We start from the raw sequence: 21853 nt of genomic DNA, 5'->3' as shown, positions 1-21853 counted from the left end.
AAAGCTTTGCAGTTACCTGGGGTGTCCCAAGTACTCACCCAACACAGAGCTCCCACCAGCCTTCTGGAATGCCCTCAGTGACCAAAGCCTTACTTATTGAAACCAGAGTCCAGAGTTAGACTTATGAAATGACATCTGGTGGGAGAGCTCATCCATTTGTATGCTAGTATTCCATCGACTTACATAAACAGGACTCAGCTGATGACAGTATTAAAAAATTGCATGCTCTTGTAAAAGGTGTTTTCTGTTACCATGAACTAAAGTACAAGAAATACAAGTAATCCCCTCAAGAAGAGTATGTAGTAGCTTCTTGCTTTCCTACACTTAATTTCCTAAGGATGACTTTTAATAACAGAAATCCTTTCTTCATCCTAATGATACGTCTTTCAAATGCTACTCAAGGTATCTCCCCCCCCCCCCCACTTTTAAAATTATATCCGCCTTTCCACATCTCACTGTGCACTTTTACATCAAACTTGCTTACATGAAAATGTGTGGAAAAAGTATCACCAAAAGTATTTTCTTTAGAGACAGTTCCAAATAACAGTTATGGATATTAAATACTTCAGATTGCTTTAAAATACAATCTAAAACCAATGCCAAGATCTAGAAGGGAAACATTTTCGATTAGCTCAGTTGAAATACCTTTTTTACATGACCTGTAAAAGCAATTTTGAGATAAGCATATCCTGCACGTACAAACATCTTAGCAGAAAACATGATAGTATTCAAGATAAATTTAGCATTAAAAAACATTTACATTTGCAACTTTTCTACATAAAAACAAGGGAGATAATAAATGAATACCTGAAATGTTTGCTTGATTAAATGACCTTTGTTAGAAATCAAACATTAATACAAAATTCCATAAATGCCTTTTACCAGGGAAGATTGTTTTGTCTTCATTCAGCAAAAGCAAGCCAAGTTAAATTCAACAAGCTTCTTACCCCTTTCTCTTTGACTTTTCAGAGTTAGTAACATTAGAAGTAGGAGGGCTTTGGATTATTCCTATTTATTTTCAAATTTTTAAAATGCCATTTCTTAACATTTGGGTAGAATTCATATTCTACTAAACCTGAGAAATTTGTGGTTGTTTGGAACATTATAGAGGTCTAACTACTAGAAAATTATCAGAAATCTATACATATATATTTTGGGAACATATAAATGGAACAAATATATACTAGAAGATGGTACAAAATAATAATCATGTATTTTGTGGGTTTTATAGAAATTTTATTCTACAGTCCAGTACCATTAAAAAGACCCAGTGTTAAAAGATTTACAGTTTGAAATAAACACATAAAATAAAAATTACCCCTTCTAACATTATGACAAGATTAGAGCTAAATCCCTATGAAAATATGAGTGCCACCTACATATTATAATTCCCTGGACTCAGCAACTGAAGCCCACTTACTAGTGTGGAAGAATCGCTGCACTTTTAAGATGCCTAAACTAATACCTCGGAGCCTAAAAGGGGTCACCAATGTGTAAGTCAACTGAATGAACGCATCAGATTTTGAAGACAGGAATCACGTTAGCTGACTACTCCTGTACAATGGAAAACTAAAGCGAACTCTAAGCTAAGATTACTGACTATATATTTAAATCTTGGAAGTTGGAAGGCAACAGCTCAGGAGACAAGGGGCAACACACATGCTGTCACATTCTTAGATCTTTGAGAGAGTAGAGGAAGAAATATTTAATTTGATTATGAGAATCTTACAAGATGGCCCATTAGAAACACAGGAGTCACCAACCATACTGAAACATTGAGAAAGAGAGTGCCCATCACGGCAGCAATTGCTGGAATCATCTCACACAGCCACCCACTTCCCATCAGGAGAGGTCAACTAGGTGTATCAGGTTCAAATCCAGCTACATGGTACATATCCCTGTCTGCTTGGAAGTGGGGGCTTTCATTTGCCTCTGACAGAAATGAGAAAGCCTGACACATGTATTCATTTGATGTTCTGGCAACATTGCTTACATGGTTTGCTGTGGCTGTGAAACCCCAGCAAATATTGATATTTTGGCCAACAAAGATAAATACTGGCTTAATTTTCTCAACTCCACCGGATTTAACTTGTTCTATGAGTAACTCCTGCATTAATCCTACCACAAATAACCAAACAACGTAGTTTTAGACAGGTAATGTTTGCTTTTGTTTTTAAACTTTGGGAAGCACATTTTTCCTTCCCCAATGCAATCAAACAAATGTATTTTGAGTTTAAAATGCTTCCTGTTCTATCCTGGGTAAGAATCTGATCTGATTGGAATTTTCTGCCATTTGTAAAACGTGTAGAATGGGTGATCTTCAGTTTCTGAAGGTACTAGCATTACCCTTAGATGACAACGTTCTCATTTCATCACCATAAAACCAGGATCCCTGGAAGTAAGCAACTTTCTGTATCTCATTGAATACAATTGTGGACAGAACTTGTAATAGAGTTCACATTAATTAGAACAGAGTTTTGCTGTGTCAGATCTATCAATGCTGAAGGCTGATACGCATGTGTCAGTCTCCAACATGAAAACCATGAATATTAATGCCCTAATTTTATCAATTTTACCTCTAGATGTTTTTGGCATTCTTTGGTTTTAATAAACAAAAAACTGGCAGTACCTTCAACTTGAACTTGGCAAAGTAGCTAATGACAAATTTGAAAGACCAGTCCATGGATTTAATTTTTTACTGTATAATATCCTGTAATTATTTCTAAAAATAGTACGAAAGTACACAGTCTACTCCTTCCCTAGAAGTTTCTCTGTGCTTTATAGCCTTCAGTTTCAACTTACTCATACCCAGATCTATTGGATCTACCCTGTGTGTTTGACTTGCCTGTGTTTCAGAAAGAGGAAAACCATCTGCTCTTTCTAGGAGTCAAGATTTTGTTTAGAACCCAAGTCTTATGGCAGAACAAACTGTAACATGATGTATTATCAGTATTTTAAAAAGTTGCCTGTCTTTTAAGGGTGACCTCAATCACCATTAAATTTTTTTGCTGTTTGATATCCTTCCTTCCTATTCATAGACAGATAAGATTTATTTATATATTCATATCAATGAGGAAAGACATAATAGGTGAAACCAGCAATGCCAAAATACTCCTTTGGATGTCAACCTAAGCCTTTTTTTTTTTTTTTTTTTTTTTTTAAATTTCTTTTTGTTGAACTGGTCCTAGGACAAATTGTAAAGAGGCAGTAACTGTGTCCAAAACTGGTGTTTACTTAAAGAACATCAAGATACGAGATGCAGATCATCAGCTGGTCACACAAAGACCAGGTAATTAAGTTCAGCTCAATAATTCTGCTTAAACCAATGAACCTTCTCTAGAAGAGAATCCAGCCCATGGAGAGTAAAAGCACAAAACCCACAAAATCTTTTCATACTTCCTCTCTGTAAAACTACTAAAACAAATACACACACTTATGTCAAAAACAGTATTTCTGACAGCATGATAAACATGAGTTATGCTTGTGCTCTAGGAATAGCTTTGTTATCTTTGGGTACAATATCTCTGGTCCTAACATCAATTTGAAGTTTAATTCTTCTTAATTAAACCACTTTTTCCAATATTACACTTGCGCTATTTTCTCAACATAAAATTGTGCAAAAATGTAGGAAAAATAAATCACTATAAAGCTTACATTTCAAGGTATAAAACAAACAAAAAAATTCCCCTACATGTCTGTAAAGCCAACACCGAAGCACTGTGCTCTGTAACAAATATACTAAGATGACAAGACTAAATTATTAGACTTTTTATATCCCCAAGAGGAATGAAGTGCAAATTTTAAACTATAAGTTACAGTAAGCCCTCATTCCTCTGACTGGCAGAACTACTAGGCACTACTACCTTTCCTAAAACTGTAGGAAATAAGAAACCTCTGGGATCTTTCAGACAAGCATGCAATTGTGTATTTTTTAGTTCAGCTCAGCAGGGTCACATAACAGCCCTCGCATGCTTATAAGGAGCATGGCCAGCACTCAAACTACATGCGACCGACTGGCGAGGCATTTGGTCACGGCTCCCATGCTGCAGCCCCAGCATGCGGCCAGTGGCCAGCAGCCAGGACTGTGGTGGCACTGGGGCTGCTGGGTGGAAGCCGCAAGCCGGGGCCAGCAGCACTGCACAGCGGCATGGGGGGACCTCGGGGAGTCATCGTCATCTCCTGCTGGCGGCCGTGCAGAGTTCCCCGTCCTCGCAGCCCCCCGATGTACTGCTATGTGCCTCGTGGCTCTTAGTTGTCAGAGTAGTTTGGTACGCAGCTTTCAGTGTCAGCCATCCCATGCTTGTATGAGGCATGCTCCAATCCAAGTGAACATCAATCTTTGCATGAACATGCAGGGGAGCAGGGTCCCATGCAGACTGCTTCCTATTCTCTCCATATAAAAAGTTGAGGAGAGACCAACAACAAAAGAATTTAGCAGTGGGGAATCTGCACTCGAAGAAGAGGATTCTGCACTCGAACTAGAGATGCTTCTTGTTTAATAACTATTTGTCTTGAGGGTTTTTAAAAGGAGTAGCCCTTACAAAATAAAAGCAGACCAATACTGGACAGAAAAGCACTAGAAGAAACCAACAGGTGCTCTGAAAGTACAAAAGCAGTGTTTTGCTGTTTTGCAGACTGTAGAGCTATAATTAAGAGGTTTATTAAAATAATAATAATAATAATGACAATGACAGCCTTTTCTTTTCCCTGAAAAAGGAGGAGAGAGGAAAAAACTATCAAACACCCCCTCTGAACTCTCAAAGAACCGCAACCTAAATGAAACATTTGACTTTCATTTCCGACAGGAAACTGAAGTGATGAATAAATACATTATGACTTAAGCTCTCCTGCTCATACACGCAAACAAATTCCGTTCTTCCCAAGGAGGAGAAGAAAAGCATGTATCCTTTTGGACAAGAACTAACAATACTTAATAGCTTGATGATATCAACAGGCTGATTCACAGACTTGTGAATTCATTTCAGTGTGTCACAGAAATGAATTTACCAGACCTATTTGTTATTCTTTGTTTACCTTCAGAGTGAATTATTTCACGTTTGGTCAACAGGAAAAAACAAAACCAGGAAACATGTTTGCTGAACTGCTGGACTTAAACATTTACGTGTATTGTGCATATGATGTGAGAAAAAATGAAAAAGCTTAGGACCCTTAGATTTTTTGCAAGCCTTTCCAAATGATGAAGTAATTCCATCTGTGGTTATAGACACGACACCAACAATCAAAGCGACTACAGAATAAAGTTCAACCAAGGAAGGGTGAGACTAGAAGGTAAGAGAGGAACAAAACCAAGAAGTCATGGTAGTACTAACAGTAATTAAAAATGAAGTCATGGAAGACTTTTTCTTTTAAGGCACACCAATCTCTATGCAGAATATTCTTTATATTGAGTAACAACTGTAATTGGAGATATAACGTCAACTTAGAACAGTGCCCTGATGCAGTGTAGGTAATTCTTATGTTCCTGGAGGAGCAAGAAAAGAAGTGTCCATAAATACACAGATATAGACAGAAACAAGAGAGAGCTTTCTTGAGAATTAATACTCTTGCACAATGTGAAATGCACAAAATGTCTGTATATAAGCTACTCTCATCTTACTCTGTGGTAAGAGAAACACTGGCTTATGCTATTCTAACCCTTAAGTATCAATCAGGCAGGCTTAATAGTCCAGTTAAGGTGAGATCCTCTTCATATTATGTAACAATTTTATATAACATATGGTAACACTGTAACAAAAGAATGATTTCAAAACTTTTTTTGCTTACCTTCCTTTTCAGCAAATGATTGACTATCTGCAATGACTTTCGGTATTTCTGGATTATAACGAGTCCCCTCTGGAAAAATCACTAAATACATCTGTGGGATTAAAAAGAAACAAAGCAGACAAGTTCTTAGAATGAATGTAAGCCGACTCCTTTTACAGAAATTATCATCACTTGATAGGTCCATTTTGTATTTAGTTCACACCATCGATTACTGTAAGGATCCAAAGAAAATCAGAATACTTGAGCTAAAATTTCCTAGCTCTAAGAAACTTACTGTTGGAGGTTCAAAATAATTTTCTTTCAACATACACCATAGAAAGTTGCCCAGGTGATTTAGGAAGGGAGATAGCACATGTCAACAAAAGTGAGCAAGTCAGGAGCAGCTGATATCAACAAGACTATCAGTTTTGTTAAGTGGGATAAGAGGAGATTTTGAAAAGACAGTCAAATATGTCACAGATGACCTAAATTATATTTTTTTCTTTAATACTGATCTTGCATCTTGTCTTTCCTTATACTGAAATATACACTTAATTCCATTCATAATCAGAAATACTATTAATTTAAATTATGATAGATCATAATTATGTGCCTTTATGCATCTCACTGTATTAGATATTGAGTATATTATGAACTTAAACTCATAGTTCAGCATAATTTGAACTTTAAAGTCACATTCCTTTAAGCATGCATGTCTGCAAGGTTAGATTTCCCAAGTACATTAGTTTGCATGCTTACTCAGCAACAACTGCCTATGGGTTCTCAAATCATTACACAGGTAAAGGTTGCCTAAGTATCTGCGTATCTGAGTGTAAAATTATGTACCCAAATAGAAGCAGTCAAATTTGATGAATTTTCCATTTGCGTTTGAAACAGAACAGAGGTTTCCATCTCTCTCTCTTTTTTTGTGTGTGTGTGTGTGTGTGTCTTGCATAATCTCCTACATACAAAGTTGATGCAAAACATCACTTAAGCAGTGAAAATTTCGTATTGGTCGCTCATCTGCAGAAGAAAAGGCTACAGCCACAAATGGTAACTAGCATGGAGTTGAACATGACAGATGCACGGTAAAATCATGCCTGCTGTGCCTAGACTAACTATTTAATTTGTTGTCTTTGCAGAAATGAGTCTCAAGAAATATTTGAAAGAAAAAGAGATAATGGATTTACAAAACAGTCCAAGGAGGATTATCAGTGAGTACAGACTGACAAGTGGGAGTGCACATCACGAAAAGATGCAAAGTTAAATAAAAACTCAGAAAGAGACACACAGGAATATAACTTCATGCTTCTGGCCCACAAAACATCAGAGTGTGCTGGTATTTGCACTTAATGATTGTAGAACAGCTAGAGAAAAGGCTGAACACAGAAAGACAGGACCCAGCAAACAAACTCTCCAGAATCACCCCACAGTGAGGAAGGTTGAAAGGCGTGCAAAAATGCAGAGGAGGTTAGAAACCTAGGAACTGCGCTAACCAGTAAAGCCAGCAGGAGATCAAGAAAGAGGAGAACTGAATACATAGCCTAGAATCTGGCGGGGGCGGGGGGATTAAGAATGGCAAAACCAATGTCAGTAGAGTAAAGAGAGCTAGAGGAAAGGCTGTACTTGTCATGGCATGTTTGGGGAGGAGGAGAACTGGCAGATTGCAGAGGCAAGTGAAGTCCAAGAATGGTCAAGGACCAGCAGAAACTCAAGATGTATACAGATTTGGTGGGGAAAGAACAAAAGAAAATGGGTTTAAGAGGCAAGGTGCTTACTTTTTTATAACATGATAGTAGCATAAGCACATGGACGAGGACAGGAATCCTTAGACCCAGCTGCAGTCCACACTTCCCCCAGTCATGTATACATATCACCTATGAAGTACACTGTTGAGATACTTAAGTGACTAAGTAACACTGTTCAGAGTTAACTGGAAAGGGCATAATATTCAAGTCCCGAAGCAATTTTTTTTTTTCCATAAATGTGCTTATATTCAAATCACATAATTTGGATCCTTAAAATGGTAATTCAAGATGCGGTTACTCCCCCCCTCATTAAAGACTGAATGCTCAGCTCCAAAGGGTAATACAGTGGCCATAACAGTTAATAATTGACAGAGCAAAGAAAGTGAAGCACACAGGATAGGAATACCATTCTTGGTACAGAGGTCAGCACTTAAAAGCATGCAACAACATTACTGGTCTTCAAAGCAGATAATCAGCCACCGAAAGCTGATTACACAACAGAGAAGAGTATCTACTTACTCCAGTCCTACGTGTGTAATCCAAAGCAGGGGTTGAAATTATATTTTAATTATTCTTGTAAACCTCGAAAACACAGCCGAACAGGTTTGTTGACCAGAGTCTTAATATCTCTGAATTGAAAGCATACCAACAAGACAGAGAAGTGGCCTTTGCTTTAAATTCAGCATATATAAACCTAATATGTAGCTCATTAGGACTACTTTACCTGAGTAAAATTCATGAATGCAAACAGATGTCCTACTTATACTCACATACAGTCCTGCACAAGACAAAGATATTCTGCCAGTGCAATTCAGCCTACCAAATCGACTTGTATGACTGGCTTTTCTCTTCTCCCACCATGGGCAGCAGAAGCTAAATCCTTAAGCACTATTTCCAAAGATTATAAGAACTACAAATCTCTAAGATTTTAGAAACCCTGAACTTGGATTAAGAACTGTTGAGTTGTAGGAGCATTTTCATTGCCTAGAAACACTAGCTGCAACTAAGGCAATTTTTTATATAGAATTTTTCATTTAGGGCTATTAGCTACATAGAAGTTACACACTTTATTGCAGTGATGGCAAAATACAGGGCTCATGTTCAAAATGGAATAGAAAATTTTGCATTACCATAGTCCCTGATTCATTGATATATCAATTTTAACGCAAACAGAGTAGGTCCCTACGTTCAGATACACGATACTTTCATGTCTGCTTCTGTGTAATGGGTGGGTGTCAATACACTCGCCATCGCTTATCAATTTGAAAGCTTCAAGGAGTGGATCAGGATTCATTTAGTAGAATCCTACTGACTCTTCTTGGAGCCAGAAAACCAGAAAAGAGGCAGGGGTTACCCACAGAGTCCCCAGCGTAATGTCAGCAAACTTGCCACAATCCACAAATGAAATGAATGGATGATGATAACTGCTTTCACCCAAATAGCAACTCTATTCATTCCCCCAGTGTTGTCAAGGTCTCCCAGGCAAAAAGAAATAGCAATAGCACCGAGAGGGGCCGTGCTTCCAAAGGGGGGAGCAGGGCAGCCAAGGAAGTCCTTGAGATAGATCAAAGTGCCACAAAAGCAGCTGGTACAGGTGGAGCAGGGGAAAGGGGCACAGAGCAACACACGAGTCCCTGGAGTACAGAGCAAAGTCAGCCCAGATACCACAAACATACAGCGAGAAGAGGCGACAACAAGAAAACCCGACCAAGGACAGGGCTTTGGAGGGTGTCCTGCAGAGAGTAGCTGCCACTGTAGAAGAAACATAGGGTGTCAAGAAGCGGTAACTATTGACTAAAGATATCTTGCATTTACTCTGCTGTTCCTGGGTGGGTGACAAGTGGAAAACAATTAAATATTTTTATTTACAAGTTCAAAATTACATTAAACAATGCATTTGCTTAGTTTAAATATTATTATTATTGCATCATAGATGCAATAATAATATGCATATTGCATCTTGCATAAGGTGCATTGCATCTTGCACAATAATATGCAAGATGCAATGCATAAAATTATTGCATCTTGCACAAGCAGACAGATTCATATCTGAATCCATTTAGACCACTGCCTAGAAGATATGCTTCTGGTGAACTGGATGAGAAACATTAACACTCAGATCAATAATTGAAAAAGATATGGTATGAGAAAGCATATCTGGTATAACTGGAATGAAATACAAAAGGTGATGTGAGGAAAGCAGGCAAGGACATCCAGGATTTACAAAGTTGTCAGGGATTTGCAAATTACTAACTATATGACAAAATAATTACATTAAGCCTTACAGCAGTTGTATTAATGTATCTGTCCCCTCCAGGATTTTACTGTTTGATTGGCACTGCTTCACATGACAAAGATTTATTCTGTGCCTGAATGAATAACAAAAACAAAACACATAGTAACCAGCCAAATATTGCCTGTACTGGGTTAAATCCTACATCTCAGAATGCAGATTTCCTACTCTCGATGTATGATAAAAAGAAATGTAAGTTACATTTTCAGTTATCAAACTGAATAGTTTGCTGTTCAGAAGACTTAACTTTCTTTATAAAACAAGCAGATGGAGTATATCAAGTGTCAGCTGGATATGCTGTTACACTCAGAAATGTGTTTATCTTGTTATGGCTTGCATTAAAACAACATTAACACAAAAGTGTCCTTCAAACCGTGTGACAGTCTCTGCTCTCACAGCAAGACATAAGATTGCAATTTGTTAACAATCAGCCAAATTTTATTTAATTTTGAACAAAATCACATCATTTCAACTGAGTTTTGCCAACGAAAGACCCAATAATGAACAATTTGAGTGTATAGTTCAATGACAGTTTGAGAACCAAAATAATTTCCAGAGAGAAATAAGAAAATTTATTAGTTCAAGTTCTCCACTAAGAAAACACAGGTGCAACAGCATTTCAGTCTAGCATCAGAGTTTTGCGCTTGTCTAATATTGCTGCGCTGCACCTGGGAAGAAGGGTGGACCAACTGCACACAGGAGGACAGAAAAAGGGGCTGTTTAAGGCAGGCAGGTGGGTAGAAGTCGTAAGACAGGGTGAGCAAGGAGCATCATGCAGTCCACTGTCCCTACACAAAATCAAGCATACCAGTTCTACTGTGAATGCAGAGGCCAAAAGGCAGCCTTATTTTTCCTGTCCGTGTTGCACCTCCAATTTACTTTTAATTAAAAAAAAAAACCCAAACAAAAAAACCAAGCCACAATGACATGAGGCAGTAAAACAACTAAAGGCCTTGCTATGCTAACGAGAACAGAAAACTGCTTCTGCCTTCCTTCACGCCTTCAGTTTCTTAATGGGAACAGGGATGGCTCCAGACAGACTGAACATTAATCGTATAGATTCTTTTGTTTAAACTGTATGTGGAGAGAAACTGTAAATAACAAAGCGACCCTTAACACAGATTCCCATCCATCTCCTCTCTATTGGCATATAGTTTTTTCCTTAGCAGCTGAAAGGCAAGCTTTTCTCTAACACTACGTTAAAGAAAGAACTCCACCACCTTCGCACAGAATGACCAAGCAACAACAGCTGCTCACTAAACTGAGGAAAAGCCCATGCTGAGCTGTAGCATCCAGTGCATAAATTTTAATAAAAATTCCAGAGTAGTAAAATAATTATTTTCATATGAAGCTGATGAGTTCAGGGCATACTTGCTTTACTGATTAAAATGTCTTCATTTTAAAAGCAATATGGTTGCTTGTGAATGTCACATGAAGTTGCAGAACTACGGCGTTTCTTCATGAATAATGCAGTAAGGACACAGGTTATCATGTTCTTCTCCCAGTAGTAATTGTAGGTTAAAGGGCATTTACAGCATCTACATTTAAATTCTCAGATAAAGTGGATTATAGACAATTTAGTTTTCCCTCAAATGACAACTCTATGGTCTGTGTCTTTTACCCCAGCAGACGCAAACATTTGTCTCAGTAAATAGGCTTTTGACAGCTTTGGTTTTGTAAAACTTAAGTGTCACTCCCTATATGGTTTCACTGAAAGATATTTAAAACAGAATGCGTTTCTGCAGCAGTTACACTTATTTCTCTTCTGCTACCCTAGACAACATGACGAAAATGGCACAACTGCCTGGTAAGCACATCCAGGTTCTGTGCCCATTTCCAACACCACCAAACTTCCAGATAGCCACAAAAACAAGTGTACCCAAGTGGTCCCAAATTCATTTGGCATTAGCTTAGACAGGTTAGGCGTAGGTTTTCAATCCACACACAACTGAGGTGGGAGAAGAAAGGTAATTCCAGAAAAAGTGCTTTCTGGATTTATTTCATTTATTTATCACATGTAGACATCCATCATGGAAAGCAGAACCCACGGCAGATGTGGCTTTAAAGAAAATCTTTATGCTTAACAGTCCCCTTACATTCCAATTGGGCTAAAATCACACACTAGCCTGTCCAGTCAATTTATAGCACTGGAGCAACACTGAACATCATTTACAGGTTTCCAAAGAGATGCAGAATTAGATGAGTTTCTAGGCACGTCTTCCTAAGATTGTATTAAAAAAATCCACATTTTTATAAAGCAGACTAATTTAATGCAGAGTTCAAATGACGACTCTAATCACAATCAAAACCTTATGGTTACAACAAACCCCTGAATTTTAGGGGGTGCAGAGGGAAGCCAGAAAGCCAGAATCAACCAGAAGCTGCCTCTTTGGCTATCAAGAAATCCATGGGCGTATGCAGGAAAACACCCTGCTAGGATATTCCATCCAGACTAACTAAAGCAAAGTTAACCAGCACTCTGCAGGGGGAGCAATTGCTTAGGGGGATGACTACAAATGATTTATACATCTTGCAGTCTGTCTTTGCTTATTCCATTACACCGCAGGTTTTACAGAAAGTAGAATCTTTGCCACTGACATACAGAAAATAACTTGACACAATGCAGCCTTTTCACATCCCAGGACCCTCCCTGGTAATGTGGGCACAAGTTACCACTACTGAATATGGCCATCTTCTCCACGTGGACATCACTGGATTAAACACCGGACAGGAAAAGTTTAGTTGCAATGTGTTTCTGGCCTTCGTAACTTATATGCTAAAAACTGGAAATAGATCCACTTTCTTATGTTAATTAAAACCAAAAAAAACCCTGTTCATGCTAAATTTTAGTTCAAGACAAAATGAGTTTGAGTGCTGTCTTAAACAGGGACGCTTTACTCATTTAAGCCTCTCAGTAAGCGTAAGGCCAGTTTACTTTTTCAACACAGACACATGCACAAACATAAACACACTATGTACAAAAAAGAAATTAAAAAAAGAAAAGACGACTATTATGAAGGTCAAAACAACCTATGCATTCCTTTTACCCAAGCCTCAGCTTATAAAAAGTTTGCCACTTAGTATTTGGAGTAGCAAGTCTTAATCACATCATTTTAAGTAAAATGAAAGCATAACTGTTCTCTATCAAGGCTTGCTGAGTTGGTTTTCTTAGGTCTAGCCAAAAAGGCAGAAAACATTTTAATGCACAGCAAGTAATGGAAGCAAAGCACAGTGATTCTAACCACTGAGCCACAAACCATACAGGGAGTCATGAGAAAAGTCACTTGGCATTAACAATCATTCTTCAAATAGAAAATTATCAGGAGTTTGGGTTTTTGGATTTTTTTTTTCTCCTCCAGGCGTAGCAGACAAAGTTACTCAGTTCCAAGATGTCACTGTCATTAAAAATGATTGATCATTGGAATGACTAATTAAGATTTGGCAAGAATGGTTCTTGACTTTCAGAAGATCAAACAACTGGTATTCTACAAAAATACCAGTCTCTGACAAGTATACAGTAGTCAAAATGTTGCCTCTTGAAACACAGGGAACACTGACAGTGGTTTCTAAAGGACGGTGCTACAGCTCATGTTCTAAGATTTAGTCTAGATCCCCCCTGCCCTCTACAGACAGAATCACAAAGTTCGTATCATTCATAAGAAAATTTGACTAATCCTTTAAGTTTAATTGGAGGTATCATTCTAATCACAGAAAATAACTGTAAAAATACAGAAAGAAAACAAATCCATGATTACTGTCTTGTAGTTTGTAGGTATCAGGCATGGCTCATTTCTCCAATAAGCCTTTGCCACTACAAAAGTCAAAGAAATGAGAATCGGGGGGGAAGGAAGGTATAAACTTACTGGAGTCTCAGCTTTCATCTGGGCCCGCAACTTCTCTCTCATTTCTTTTTCATTGAATTTGGCACTTCTTTTTACATAGACTCCTCCATGCTAACAGAGAAAAAAAAAGAAAAATATTAAATATTTAAGTAGTTTAATGTAGAATAGTTGATAGAAGAACAAATAAGATGATAGTGACAAGTCACCCTTATGACTCATGCTGCAAATTGCCCACAAGACATTTTCTCCTGGGATGAAAGCACCTGAAACTCATTTTACATTTGCATGTACTTAAGTTCACAAAATCATTTTAAATAAAGATCAGATCGGGAAAAAAAAAATTGTAAGACACCTGAAGTGTCTTGTTTAAAGGTGTTAAATAATTAACTGGAAGATGGCACTGGAACTGACCCCAGGGATCGATCTATTCCCAACAACACTGACAAGCAGCTTACGTTGTATATCAAGGGAAAAAATCACAACTGAAGTTACTCACATACAAGTACTTATAGGCCAATGTTTTCAATTTTATGTGCCTGCTCTTAAGTAGCGACCAACGCAAATACTGGAATTACAAGTATTGTACCTATACATACAAAATTTATGAGCAGCACAAAAGTAACTAGCATAGGTCTTGAAAACTTCTGTGCACTTTATTAGAGAATAAAACTTTTAATAAAGAAGTCATATACCGAGATAATAATTGAATAAGTAGCACAAAATCTTTAGAAGGCAAAGGATTTTCTAAAAGTATTTTTACTGAAAATCATTATATGTAGTATAACTATATATATAAAAAGTTAGACCATTTCCTGGAAAAGATTAATTTTATAACTTGTTCCACACAATTTATCACAAAAACTTCAGTGAAAGGACTACAGCAAAGTACACACAAAGAAAGAGGGTTATAAAGAAATAAAGTTTGCCTCATCATTTCCCTCTTCCATCACTTTGTTTTATCTACAGCATAGCTACAAGGGGATGTAAACAAACATGCTCCAAAATGAACTACTGATGCAATGAATTCGGGGGGGGGGATATCTTCCAAATAACAGAATTTCATTTTTAAGGTACATTGCTTTCATGGGTTTTCTAACTGATTCCCTAACTTGGTAATACTCTTTTCGGTCCACCCTGACTGTTGGCATTAGGATTTGTCAGATAATTTCTGTCCATTTATGGTTTTATACACTCTTAACAGAAAGGTGACAGTAAGATCAAAACTACTAAGAGCTGAACCTCATTCAAATGCCTTATCTCAGGAAAAGATACAATACACTGTAGAAAAAGGGGTGGTGGGGTGTGTGCGGGGAGCTATTATTTTATTTGCATGGCATGGACAGGAATAAAGTTTGAGGGGTTAGGAGGAGGCAGGCAGAAGAGGCAGTTATGCAAAGTGCTTTCAGCCTTTGCTTTTCATGGTGTGGAGAGATGGCCATGCAGCTGCTAAGCTAGTGATATTTGACATGACTTTTATGTTGTTCTCCAAAAGCTGCCATGAAAAGGAACAGCAAGTCAATGGTGCATTAACTCCGTATTAAATATTCTGTCTTAACATTATTATCTGTGGTTCCCTTCCAAGGTGAAGTAGCCAGCTGCAACACTCAGCTGTGCTGCTGTGGCTGGCAGGGGACCAAAACCAAGAACAGAATCCCCCAGTCCACCAAGCTTGGCCTTTAGCAGGCTGGAGCATCATATCAGCACCATCCCACAAACAGTTTACCAGTCCCGGACAGATAATGGCATGAACACAAAAACATTTCATCAGCTGTGCAGCAAACAGAGCCACATGTTATCTACACACTCCACATGTATGACTGTTTTTAAGATCTGACACCATTAAAGGGAAGTAGAAGTCTTATTCTGTACAGTGACACTCACCACAACAACTGCTTTCAGGAAGGGCAAACTCAGTTTGGTATGATAAGTAACGCCTCTACCATACAAGACTTCCATGTAATGGGTAAGTCATCATTCTGTGTGAGCTCACCTTGGTCAAGCTTTGATAAATGAGGGAAGGCTGGAATCAAACTCTTCCCTTATTTATCAAATTACTAACCAGCTGCAGTAAACTGGGAAAATACTGAACCACCTTTTCCTTGTTTAATCTGTAAACTTGGAAAAAATCAAGTTACTATTGTACAGTTTGCTTAGGGACACCACAACATCAAAGACAGGTTTGGTGTCCCCACCTCAGACTTTTTAATGCTCAGAAATAGATTTGTACTTCTCAAGTAAATACGAGTATACAGTCACGTAACATAAGAACAGACAAATTACATATTGTAAAATCACCATTTGCTGCATACAACCCAACTGCATAAATATGTCAGCTCCCCTATGGCACAGGATTACAAAGCTAAAGAAAGGCATGATGTCATTCTAGCTAAATATTTGGCTAAAATTCAGTAACAACCAAAAGGGTGCACAAGCTGATGCTGAATAACAGAAAAGACAAAGACATACTTCCTATGTTAAAAAGTCAAGCAAACTCTGGGATATCAAAAATATTTATCAAAATTACATCCCAGCCTCACCAGGTGGTATAAGATGAATAGGAGCTAGCTGCATTTTGGTGGAGAAAGATAGAGGAAAAAAAAAAAATTTCAGATCCACCCAAAAATAATAAAGCCAGTTTTATGAAAAGAAATAGCTCTACCTAATAAATCAAAGCTGGAACATAACAGGTTAATTTAAGTTGTTCTCTTCTTTTCTTGCTATTAGATAGCTGCCTCCAAAGAAGAATGCTAGTTATGCAATTGTATATAGCTCAAATTCCCCAATTTGTATTGCATTTCCTTTTCAGTAAGAGATCAAATATATGAATGCTTTTCAAAACAGATTTCTGGAAGTACTGTTTTTAACGTTATAATTTTTTTCCGCTGTACTTTAAAAGCCCCTCTCTCAGTCAACAATGGATTATGTTTACAAATATACTTCCTTTGTGCCTGAATTTCGCTCTCCTGGACATCCAGACCACGTTTATTTCCAAACAGGATGTTTACCTGAGGTAGGGAATATGAATTCCGTGAGCATGGCGTAATTACGTGGCTCTGGAAACTTTTAGTGGAGTGTAAGTGACATCACTGACAGAACATCAACAGGAAGGGCAGGAAGTGTTTTATGTTTTTGCGCTGTTTGGTGTGATAAAAACAATAAAAATACCTATTAGCTTGCACTGCAGTCCTGCTGCATCCCGTCTCGGTCATTTAAACACACACGCATCACCTCTGTTAGTAAGTTGTCTTTCATTTGTGTCACTGAATTAAAAATATTATATATATATTTTATATATATATATATACACACACACACATATATATATATAAAATCATCCCCCACTAAATCTTGTAGAAGTTTTATGTTTTGAGGAATCCAAAACTGAACAGATTTTATTTAATATATATGTTTTGATTAAAAATGTAGGCGACATTCAGATTAATTTCCACAGGAACCTTCTTTTAACAGTCAATATATCAGTCAGGAAACTGAACGCCGGATATTCCAGATAGCAATAGTCATTTTCCAAAATCTTGAAAAAAATCAGTTCTGGACACCTAGTGATAGTGGACAGAATATATATCCTGTATGTATTTTAATTAAAGCAGACTTAAATCACTACCAATGTAATGACTACAGGCAAGGACAAAGCAAAACATTTCCATGCAGCAGACAGGTTACTTCAGTGGAAGAAAAATGTAGAGAACCAGAGTCATTAGTGGGGACAAGCACTAGACAACAGAGAAGTCCATTTTCTCCCAATGGATACCCTCAGTGAGGTATGACAAAGTGTGACAGTCCATACTTATTTAGGGGACTGGGACAGCAAACACACCAAGAAATTGTGAACAGTTTTCTTATTTTCTCTGTAGCATATTCTTTTCTAAACATAGCAATTTTAGAAGAAAGGATGGCAACGACCCATGCTCCAGCCTAGATTTATAGCCTACTCACTAAGGCACTCATCCAGAAGACAACAACCATTTTCAACCATCAAGCTGAAAACATTGAACCTGGATCTCCCAATATCTCAGGGGACACTCTAACCTCTTACACACTGAACAGACAGTAGGAACCTCAACCACTACCTGTGCTCTAAGATAAACTGGTGAGGCAGTTCACACCCTAGCAATGGGCATCTTAAGTGACATGATCCAAGACTCTGAACCTCTGTTCAAATTAGGTACCTACACCCAAGCTAGAAGGCAACATCTGATTGCTGGGAAAGACCGCTGTTTAAGGCACTTCCTATTCTTCAGCATATTAATCAGGCAGTTCATGGATCTGTACCTCCCCTCACCCAATGCTCTCTAAACCCAACGCAACTTACATTAGCTTCTCGGAGGCCAAGTTTCAGCATCACCAGCCACACAAAGGCCACACTGCCTCCTCCCCTCTTCCCACCCATGGCCGTATACTCAAACCTTTCCTCCTTTTGCTGGTTCTAGCAATCAACTGATCTGACTTGACTTACGGATGCAAGAGTGCAAGCGGTAAGATAGAGGAACGTGCAGTCAAGGATGAGGGAGAGAGTAAAGCCTCCTGTTAGAACATACATCTGTAGTTGCCTACTCTTCATATATTCCTTTACAAACTAATATATAGTTCAAATCATGCCCAGTGTAGTATTTCTCCCAATATTCCCCATCCTCTTGGACAGGGCTGACAGTCAATTCAATCAAACTGTCTAATTCTATCAAGAAGTATTTTTCTGTGTTTTTTGCTTTTCTTTGCCTGGGTGGCAGGGGGGTGGGGGTGGGCAGAAAGCAGATTAATGTTCAGGGAACAGGTAAAGATCAAAGACAAAAGCCAAACGAGAAAAATCTTATCAAACAGGCACTTTGGAACAGTTACGCAAAACTTAATCCATTTCTATTCTAACAGCTAAGCACCCATCGAAATCCTGAGGTAAGTACTGTGAAGCCATTTCTGATCACCTAGCAAAACATACCAATACTTCCAAAAACATCCCTCTCTACATTTTATTTCACTTGTATATAGAAACAGTCCTGCTTTCAGAAAAAGCAAAGAACAGACATGACAAATTCAGAGAGGATTTTAGGGAGGTAAAGCCATCTACACTGTTGACCACCATTTTAGATTAAAGATCACATCCACTCAGTGTGTTGGCTGTACAGTGACCATGGTCTACTGTTTCTTCAGTAATTGTATAATTTTGAGTCACATCAGGTTGAGCTCTCAAACTAAAAGGAACAAAAGGAGCATTATGCAGGAAGAGGAGAAAGTAAAAGGTAGTAATAGGAGTACTGCAAGACTCAGGTTTTTGCTTAACTGAAGTCCAAAGCAAAACTATCAACACTTTCACAGAGGCTGGGATCTGCTTTTCCTCCACACTATACTAAGGTCCAATTTTCCTTTTATATTGTGCTAAAACCAAACAACTGAAAAATAAGTAAGTACACCACAGCAATGCCAATTTACTCCCAATTTGTAGGATGATAAAAAACCCCATACATAGAAAAAAAAGTCTGTTTACACCTACTGCTAAGTGGGTTTTTGGATTGTAAAAAGAACAAAATTCTAGAATATTCTGAAATGCTTCTAAAAGACTCTACAGTTTTCATTCTAGTAATAGACACCATCCATAAGAAGTATTCATTTAGAAAAGTAAACTGATTCTTTAATAACTGTCTCTTAACTAAGATACACACCTAACTGCACCAAGTGAAACCAGCTGTTTTCATGTTCAAATACACAAGTGTCAGCTCAGAACTACACTGTCCCTACACATATGATAAATGGAAGGAAAGTACATCTTACATATTTGACCCACAAACAGCAAGGAAAAAGGGAATGGGCTTACCTGTGAAAAATACCACCCGTACAGCGGAAGCCATTTTAACCCATCTTTCAAGACATACCGGACATGCCCGAGAGCATTCTGCCTAATTGCCAGCATGTCCGCAACAATCCAATCAACTGCAAAGACAAAAGCCAAAAACGTTTAGTTAAATTAGTTTTTAATTGCCATTGATGGAACAAAAAGTGCATATTGTACATATAAATATCGTTAAAGGTTTCTGAACTAGAAGTTCTTGCTCATTAGGGCAAGGCTGGAAAGAGACACAGTAAACAGACAAGCAGATTTTTTAAATCTATAAAAATTCTAAGACAAACAAAATAATACAAACCTGTACACTGATGATTTGATAAATATATTACATTTTCTTTATTTTTTGGCAAATCCCCATAGATTATTACCTAAAAAAAAAAAAGAAATGTAGTATTACTTTATGATTTGTTTTCATTGCATTAGGCAATGATGAGATCCAATGCAGTAATTACCTATTTACTAGGAAAACTGCCAGCAAGTTAGCACCATTAACAGAAAAAAAACCCATCACTGCATCAGTACCCATCATGCATACAACTGACCTATCAACAAAGCAGTGAGTATTAATTAATGAGGGCTTAAGAAAGCTATTCCGTTCTTGTGCTTCAGCTCTAGAACTGGATCCATGGAAGCTGACCTACATCCACAAGATCCCTACATTAATATAATTAAAGGTAAAGAGGAATCACAGACATGTACAAAACCACCATTTAACTTTACACATCTAATGAATAAGACATGCTTCAGCCAGACACTCATTATCATTCAATCTAAAATGGTAAGTTTTCTTGGATTAGATCAAGAACAAAATCTCAACCCTTTGCCATGATATTAACCATCAAGAACGAACAAAAAAGCATGAGGTTGAGGGGCGTCTTTAAATTGGTCTTCAGCTTCCAGCCAGCAGGTTTTGTTATGTTTTTTTCTCCGTTAAAGACACGCTTTAATCTTGTAGTTTCCCGGCCCTGAAAGGTAATTGCCTACTAGTGAAATAACTTTCTGAGAGCATGACTACAAAGCAAGATGCTGAAGCAATAATCCAAGTCACCTTTTAAAATGGATTAATTCAATTACTTTTATTTCAAATATAAATGAGAAATTAAACCATTTCAATTCTGAATTGAAGAATCCATGCAGCCATTTAATTATCTTTAATAAATATTTTCATTATCTAACGAAGCTTAGTTTTTCCAACCAGTACATTCTAGGTAGCATTCTGCCCTTGCTCTGCCGATACCAATGGCTGTACTCCTTGTTTCTAGAAGTTAGCTGTATTAAACATCCACTCTTCTTCAAAGTGACTCCATTCACCAAAAAACAAAGTGCTATTTGGAAGGTTTACCCACTTATTATCACCACTTCCCTAGTCTGGACCATCTGGGAATTTTATCAGGAAGATCTAACATTCAGATCTTGATTAATTTAATTTAGTATGCCAAGTCTCATATTGATCCTTACAGAAGGTCTCTGGTCTCTACGAGTATCTCTGGAAAATCTGCCCACCTCTCAGTTAACCTGTGATACCAGATGGGTAACACCTTGTATCGTAATGCTAGGCAAAAATCCCACATAAAGATGTATGTTTTACATTCATGCTGTTCCTTCTTCTTTGAAAATGCAACTGCACTGTTGATCAAATTTTGTTTTCAAGGTAAGAAACCAGATATTGGCAAACTGAGATTTTCAAGTAAATATGTGAACAAGAGATCATCCAGCATACAGTAAAGAGAACATTACTTATTTGAATTAACTTTTTTCAAAAAAAAAAAAAAATTGCACAATAAATTTTAACTGAACATATTTGTAACAAGTCAGTTGACAAGTCTATTCTGAACAGTATCCAAGATATTAAAACAAGATTTTGCTGTAGGAGTAATTTTCTCATTAAAGTTCCAGGAGAATTTATAACGTTACTGCTGACACTCTAGGTACCACACACTATTTAGTGCAAGGTAGAAGTCAGAGGGTCTAATCTTACAGTTCAGGTGCAAAAATTCCACTGAAATAAAAAATTATCTTCCTACGCTCACTTATGGAGTTAAAGCTTCATTTTTCAAGTGTACACTTTTCCAGCAGTTATGCACTAGGTCCATAAATACTGTTTTCTCTAATTTCAAGTTAAGACTCCACTATGCAGTTTCTGGAAAAGACTGTTTTAGAGGAAGGGAAAAGGCCCAACATAACAAATCACTAAACCAGAAGGTCCTGAATGCTATCTGTGCTTTTTTAAAATGTAAGAAAATAAGAACAAGAGGAAAACAAAATCTGCCCTTGACACTGTAAGAGCTGCCCCACTCAAGAAACAGGGTTTGAAATATACAATTTATTACTTCAATTTGTAAAAATTTCCACT

General features: G+C 37.6%; 1 protein-coding gene across 2 annotated transcripts in view; it reads right to left on the bottom strand.

The window, feature by feature from the left end:
- The window catches only part of AGPAT5 (1-acylglycerol-3-phosphate O-acyltransferase 5), a 59768-nt gene that overhangs the window by 22199 nt on the left and 15716 nt on the right, over nucleotides 1-21853 (bottom strand). For both annotated transcript variants that reach the window (XM_075498085.1, XM_075498086.1), the window contains exons 2-5: nucleotides 19799-19868; nucleotides 19471-19586; nucleotides 13668-13757; nucleotides 5785-5875 (exon numbers count right to left, since the gene is read on the bottom strand). In XM_075498085.1, the coding sequence (XP_075354200.1) occupies nucleotides 5785-5875; nucleotides 13668-13757; nucleotides 19471-19586; nucleotides 19799-19868 (367 nt within the window). The remainder of the gene's footprint in view (nucleotides 1-5784; nucleotides 5876-13667; nucleotides 13758-19470; nucleotides 19587-19798; nucleotides 19869-21853) is intronic.

Source organism: Mycteria americana, chromosome 3 (genome assembly GCF_035582795.1).
Source record: "Mycteria americana isolate JAX WOST 10 ecotype Jacksonville Zoo and Gardens chromosome 3, USCA_MyAme_1.0, whole genome shotgun sequence".
In the NCBI taxonomy this organism is placed as follows: Eukaryota; Metazoa; Chordata; class Aves; order Ciconiiformes; family Ciconiidae; genus Mycteria; species Mycteria americana.
This window is presented reverse-complemented; position numbering and strand designations above follow the sequence as displayed.